This window comes from Nestor notabilis, unplaced genomic scaffold (genome assembly GCF_000696875.1).
Source record: "Nestor notabilis isolate BGI_N333 unplaced genomic scaffold, ASM69687v1 scaffold9294, whole genome shotgun sequence".
NCBI classification, from domain to species: Eukaryota; Metazoa; Chordata; class Aves; order Psittaciformes; family Psittacidae; genus Nestor; species Nestor notabilis.
Genome location: NW_009926063.1, coordinates 76,510 through 83,769, shown reverse-complemented (window position 1 = coordinate 83,769; position 7,260 = coordinate 76,510). Strand labels below are relative to the sequence as shown.

Sequence of the window (7,260 nt, the reverse complement as noted above, 5' to 3'; positions counted from 1 at the left end):
AGTTTCCTGTCTCTGCCCTTTCTTTCTTTTCTTCTCCAGGGTGTCGGAGGAAAGGCACTCTCCACCACAAAGTTTGTTTTCTGAAAAGTGTTTGGCTTTATGTGTGGTGGGTTCTGTTTTTCTGCCTGTAACCACCGAACAGGGTACAGAGCCCTCCAGCAGCATGCAGCCCCCACCTGCAAATAATGACATTTTGTCCAGGGCCCTGGGTCTCCCTTTTATTATTTTCAATCTTCATCATAGAGATGAAACAATTAGTGCTCTGAAATTTCATTTGTGGCTGATGCTCCCTTCTGACTTTAATGAGCAAATGGGATAACTTAAATTAGTGTGAGCACTTGGAAGCTGCCTCTTCCATGCTTACAGCTATATCATTGGCTGTATTGCATGATAATACGCAACTTATGTTTCAGAACAACATAAATCTGACCTGGAGCAGATTTCAGAAGCCAGAAGAAGGGGTGTAGTTATGGACATAAACCCAACCGAACTGTGGCAAAACAACTTGGAAGTGGGTTTATTTGCATTTTTCCATCTCTGCATATTTATAGTTAATTGCTTCTGTATACAAGTACAGTATTAGATGTTAGAGCATCTGGAATACGTAACAGTATAATCAGGTAAATATGTGGCTGCTGTGTCATAGCACTTGAAATCCCAGTATTCTCAAGAGTTGTGTTATTTATTTGTCTTTTCTGAAGGATCTGTCATGTGTCTGCATCACCAACAGCAAGCCACTGGCATTATTGGATTTGGGTTGGAGAGACATTTGGGCCACTGCGGATGACAATGAGCTACTGTGCTCTGTAGGATACATCCGGCATCATACACCAAAGAGGTTTGCAGTTATTTTCTGCATACCAACAGTGCTGAAGACAAATCTAGAGATGAGAGGTTGAAATCTTTGTTCCACTGAGAGGCTTTCCTTGGTACCAAGATTTCACTCCCAATTCCTCACTTCCTAATTCAAGAATCTTCTAATATTTTGTTGTTCCAGTTTAAGGGTTCAAACCTTTATGACTCCATTAGGAGTTGGATTGGATCACCGAAACCTTTTCATTCATGTGTAGCAGCACATCCATCATTTGCACTAGTATAGGTTACTGCCATTAGTACTATTCTTTAAGAACATATGGTTTAGATATGTTAAAGTTTATGGATCTGGCTCTAGCCAGTAATGTTCTTTTTCATTATAAGGCTGTTAAAAATGTCTCTCAGGTTAGAAAGTAATCCAAGGAATGGAATTGTATTGGAACAGTAGGCCTCATCTTTCTTTTTCTAAAAACATCAGGGATAATTCTGTCAGGCAATGAGAATTTATCCATCACAGTTCATTAATGCTCCCAAACCCTATTTTTAGCTTTTTCCACAGAGTTAGGAAATGAATGTATCCATCTGGGCTGCAGGAAGAAGAAACTTTGAATGCGTTTTTGCTTCCAAAGCAAAAAATTTTGTCTCAGTGGGACAGGCAAAGCTTGCCCGTGCTGTTGGCAGCATGTTAAAGGAAAATGTTGCTGATGAAGCTAGAAATCTCTGTGGGTAACAGTAAAACTTTAACATAAAAAGGGGTCTCTCATGCAAAACCAACCAAACTAAAAATTACAAAGTGACCTCTTAAAGAATGAAGAGGTTCTTTTCTGTACCTTCCCAAAGTAGATGCTGCTTGTGCTTATAAAACGATTTTTGAAGTCACTGCCCTGCTGGCTACTACTTTGTCCCCACTGCATCAAAAAAAGGGAGCTGGGGGGCAGAAGGGAGACAAAGTGGGAATAAGGAAAGAAGAGAAGCTGGAGGAACAGTTTGAATCACCTCACATGAAACTGATGATCAGGGATGAAATGTTGCAGTGTTTTAGCTTTCAAAAAGCTGTATTTCAAACACTATATGCTTCATATCAAAACTAAGTAGAGCACTCAACGAGATCATAAAAATAGCTGATGAGTAAGAAAAAGGTGATGGGAAATGCGCATCATTCCCACCCTCGCCGTCCCCTGTGCTTGCCTTTAAAGCCCATGCAGAGGGTTTGTTACTCTGCCAAGGAAAAGCATTGCCCTTGTCTTCTCTTCAAAAACAGCTAAAAGGAACTGCTTGTTCAGCGTTACATCCAGGAATACCACATCTTCCTTCTGTGCTGTGGGGTCCTCTGGCTGATCTGTTCCATCACCGATCAGTTTGAAAAAGGCTTTATTTATTACCTGCAAGACAAAATACACAAGTAACTGGAGTCATCAGAGCATGACAGTGAAGAGACAAATGAGAGTTTGAGTAAATGATGAAGCACATGAAGTAATCAGTAACTTAGATAGCGGCACAGGATAGACTCCATGGATGATTTAGAAAAAGATATTGGAGCACTTGCTCCAGAACATGTGAAAAAGCTCTACAACTGCTTAACAATTTAACATAATTTGTTTTCTTTTTATGAAAGACAGCCCTCTCCTTCAAGCTCTCCCTCCTTCCCCTTGGAACTTGAACATTGGAGCCTGTCTTCAGGTGAGGTTGTGTGCTGCATGCACCTCTGTGTGTGTGATTTCTGGGAATAGTCCCTCCCAGAATGATGGAGCATTATCCTCAACAGCCCAGTAGCTGCAGCCTCTACTACATGCTCCAGCTGTGGTGCCTGGAGGTGTTTGAGCTGGAGGTGGTAACAAATGCAGTCTAACTTGTACGTACAGCACCTAGCACACTTGGATCTCAGACTTCATCTCTGTGTTGCTTGTTGTGTTTGCTGCTGTGATGAAATCTGTATAGTTTGAAGGCAAACCCATTGCTGCTGACAGGTTAATCTAAGGAGTATTCATATCTTCCAGTCATCTTAAAAGTCCCCAACTGAGCATGTCCCACACGGCTCTTCCCCAACTGAGCATGTCCCACACGGCTCTGACTGGTTTGCTCTAGGTAAATTTACACAGTTAAAGAGGCTGTAAATGAGCAGGAGGCATAGCTTTTAAGTGCCAGTAATGTGTACTGTACCTTTCCAACTGTTAGATTGGCATCACTTATTCTACTGAGATTTGCCCCCTTCCCCAGCAGCGTAGGCAGTTCCATATTTGCAAGAAGCTCCTGTAGATCGGAGCTGCCTTCTATTGTTAACTCTGGCAGCGTTAATCTAATTTTTCTACAGAAAAAAGAGAGAGAGAAGAGTGAGTGCGTGCTCTCCACTGAAAACATAATGTTTGAGCAGCCCTGGGGAACAGACTTGTGGTAACAGCCACAAGAAGTGCTCGGTGTGTGGGGACAGAACAGCTACCAAGGGCCAATGGACACCATGTCACTGTTTCCAAGTGGGAAGTTAACCTAAATCTGCATTGGGTATGCTATTAAACCCCAGATCATCCCACTTCATGGGTCCTGTTGCTTGTTTCCTTGAAACACCTCCAGATAATAAGCCAATCCCTCCAAAGTTGAGCTCCCCTGGAGTGAGGCCCCCCAGGTTTATCATGGAATGGCTTGGGTTGGAAGGGACCTTTAAGATCATCTAGTTCCATTCCCATGCCATGGGTTTGCAGTTGTTTCTCTTTGTACTGAGTGTTAAACCCTCCCTCACAGCATCCAACCCCCAGTCAGTGAGCGGGCAGGTCTGTGAGGTGCACCTTGTCTCATTCCTCCCTATGGAAGGATGCCTGTGCCCAAGCCCTACCTCGGGGAGAGCTGCTGGAGCCAGGCCAAGGACTGCAATGGCAGCTCGGACTCCACGTCGCTGTCATTGATGGGCTGCAGCAGCACCAGCAGTAGGGTCTTGCTGATGGGCACTTCCACCACAGAAAAAGTCCCACTGGCATCAGTTTTGTAGTTGAATGTCCCCGTGAATGACAGCATAGGAACCATGACCTTCGTGTTTGAATCCACCCAGAACTCCTGAGCCTCTTTGAGCCGGGAGACTTGCTTAACGTTCACTGAAAAACAGATTGAGAAAGAGGAAATTGACTCTTCCTTCACTCCCTGCCTTTGCCCTCAGCCAGTACATATGTTTGTTTAAAACCAACAGCCTGTGGATTAGACAAGGGCTGTGTCTATAAAATCATATTTAACTGCAATAAACACATGTATCTTGCCTTTAGTATGTTTTCTGGTGGCACGAGGCAGAGGCTGGTGCACGATCACAGCACAGGGACCACAACCATTCGGACTGCAGCCAAAGCTGCTGTATTTCTGCTGGCTTTGTGGCCTTTCCTGGGAACACTATTACTGCTTGCTTGGTTGCCCCCTTCCTCACAGTGCAGGGTCTGCTTAGATTTCCTCTCCATCCCTTGCATTGTGTTGATGGTACATTTGGGAGCACATCCATCAGGAGCAGCCCTTGCTGCAGTAGTGCTCTCGGTAGTTGGGTGGGCTCAGGAGAGAGGAGGTAGCACAAGCTCTGGCTGAGTTCTCACCCTTGCTATCATGTGAACCAAAGCAACGGGGAAGGTAGTAAGCACAGCTCTGAAGTGTCAATTGAGCCAAGGAGGTTAGAAAGGACGTACCTGAATGTTTGCTAAACCTTCATATAAATTTCTTACCCAGTTCAAAAGTACGGGAACCCTTGCTCTCACCTCCCCCTGCTTCTATGCAGCTTTGCATTTCAGCATGTTATCTGCTCACTGCCACAGATCAGCGCCGCTGCCCAGTTAAGCAGATAATCCTGTTGGCATTAAAGAAACTACTGCCATCACTGGGCAAAGACCAGAAATCTCGACATTGATGTTCAGTGGAATTAGGGAATTAGGAATATAGATGTGTATGTTGTGTTAAACAAAAGGACTCCTAACATTAATGTAACTAACACTAATATAAAATAGAAGCTGGTCTAGCTGTACGGTTAACTAGTCTATTCTCCAATAAAACCAGGTAAAGGCTGGACCCTAACATATTTAATACGTAATGAGTGATTTTGCATAGGAACACTTGCCTTTTAAATGAGCTTTTCTAAAAAGAGCATTTAGGCACTTTCACCTACTATAACTTCACCAAAAAGAAGCAGCAGTTAGGAGATCTGAAAGGTGTAAGCAAAACAAGGATAAGGCAGTAATTCACCTTTTTGTCTTATTTTATATTAAGGGATGAGAGCAGCAAAGAGCCACCTTCACAGGATCTGTATAACCTGCAGAATCTATTCTCACAGGATAGCAAAAGTCAAGACTGTAACAGAGTTAAAAGGAAAAAAAAAAAAGAATTGAGCATTTAGATAGCTAAAAGCATCAAAGTGGGATAGTAACTGATTTTAGATAGTCTTGGGAAAGATACTGAAAAATTTCAAAGCTCTCCTACTGACTTTGGGACTGAGCCCGTTAATACTATGCCAGTTGTGAACCAGGACAGGTCAGTACCCCTGTGTTTGAAGGAGCTGTGGCCTTCCCAGAAGCACGGCCACTACTTCACACAGCCTGCCCCCAAAATAAGCATTGCTTCCTCATACCTGCCAAGCAGACATCCACTGCAAACAGCAGGTCAGCAGATGGATCAACGTCTGTCAGTAAGCACTTGCTTTGGCCCTTGCTTTTGGCCTCCATGAAGGTATTTATTTGCTTTGCTGCCTCGCTTGGGTTTGAAAAGTCAACAGCTCGGGCATAGAGAGCATCAGCAGAAGGGAGCAAGTCCTGCACAAACAGCTGGGATAGAGGCACTCCAGGGGCAGAGAACAGGCAGAGCATCTTGGAAAACTGCAGCTCCTCGTCCCTACTCTTGACAAGGTTTTCGATCATCCTCAGGCTGGAAAAGACTTCCTGTCCGAACACCCTGGAGATGCAGTCAGGGTCTCCGGAGGGGGGAACAAATCCCAGCAAACCCTGCAAATCAGCTGCTGTCTGGTTTGAGGCACCCAGGTAGAAAGACACCAAGGAGCCATAGAGGCTGGTTGGGGACAGGAGCAGGTTTTGGCCCTGCCGCGCTTCCCGCAGTGCGCTGTAAAACCGAGCGCCCAGGATGTGCACAAAGTCCTTCACGTAGCGCAGTGCCTGCTGCCCCTGGCCACTGTGGCTTGCGGCCTCCACCTGGTCCTTGTTCAGGTCATTTTCATAGGCAGGTGTGGTTTGGGACTCGATGGAGGCAGGTACAAAGGTTTTCTTTCCCTCCGGGACCAGGCTTTCCAGCTCCTCACAGTTACTCTTGTTGAAAGAAAACAAATTGAAAGGGTGAACATAGACCCGGTCACAAGTCAGTGGGGTGAGGAACGCCAACAGACAGAGAAGTTCTGCTACCAGGTTCATGTTGAAAACTTGCTTCCACAGAGCCTGCTGAAAGAAAAAGTCGGGAGGAAAGAAGGCTGATCAGCCGGCAGTAAATACAGTTTTTCTTTCTTGCAGGGTGAGGCGTTTGTGCTGCGTTGGAGTTACAAAGGCAGGAATTTAGCGCTGACTGGTCTGACTGTGCCCCCTTTAAAGCCCAGTGTGAGATGGCCACCAGTTTCAGTGGCTGCAGGTGGGGAAGTGCTAAGCACAGGTTTGATTCCATTACCCACTGCAGTCCGCTAAGGGTTTAGCACGGGAAGCAATGTGGTTGTGCTTGCAAACTGGAGTGTGCTAGCTCTGACAAAACATTATAATAATGAAACTACATTGCTCATGGGACCTGGCCAGAGCACTGTCTGCAAACTGCTACACTAAATCTTGCTGACACATGGACAGGCTAAGCGATTTGCCTGCTGTTACGCGACAAGTGGGTTTGGAAAACAGGTCTTTTAAGGTCCAACCATTGGACGTTCCCTCTTTGTCTGCCTAGTCAGCATAATTCTTGGCCCTAGAAGAGCATTTTGTGTTCTCACAGCCCAGCACAAACATTCGTTCTAGCTCCTAGACAAACACACTCAAGGCTTCTTTATACAAATGTGTTAACACTGAAACCATTTTCATATCCCCTTCTTTATCTGAACACAGACTTAGAAGGGTAAGCTGAGTTTTACTCCACTGTACAGGCAGGCTTCTCCTGTAAGTAAAGGACCACATGCTGCTCTTGGTTTTCCTGATGAGAACTAGAGAATTTTACTGTGTGTGGATGTCACTGGTGTTCTGGCACAAAGGATCTGGTGCATACTGGGAAGGAGAAAGTCACGGGCACGCATATATGCACACAGGCGTGGATACACGCATATGTGCAAACACAGTGACAAATTTTGCATTTTTATAGTAATTGCTTTTCCTGCATCCAGTATTTTGGTAACTAACCACTCTGCTGTACTCTCTCTGGATTTATAGTATATGACTTAGAATTTGTGCATTTGAAATAGAAATGCATTGGAAATTATGCATCTATAACACTTATCATTGGTCAAAATGCTGTTGT

General features: G+C 44.8%; 1 protein-coding gene across 1 annotated transcript; it reads right to left on the bottom strand.

The window, feature by feature from the left end:
* Nucleotides 1-2,003: 2,003 nt before the first annotated feature.
* On the bottom strand, nt 2,004-6,188 carry AGT (angiotensinogen (serpin peptidase inhibitor, clade A, member 8)). Its single transcript, XM_010013348.1, has 4 exons — nt 5,399-6,188; nt 3,641-3,896; nt 2,974-3,118; nt 2,004-2,195 (listed from the first exon to the last, which is right to left on the bottom strand). The coding sequence occupies exons 1-4, from the start codon at nt 6,186-6,188 to the stop codon at nt 2,004-2,006; spliced, it is 1,383 nt and encodes a 460-aa protein (XP_010011650.1).
* Nucleotides 6,189-7,260: the final 1,072 nt, after the last annotated feature.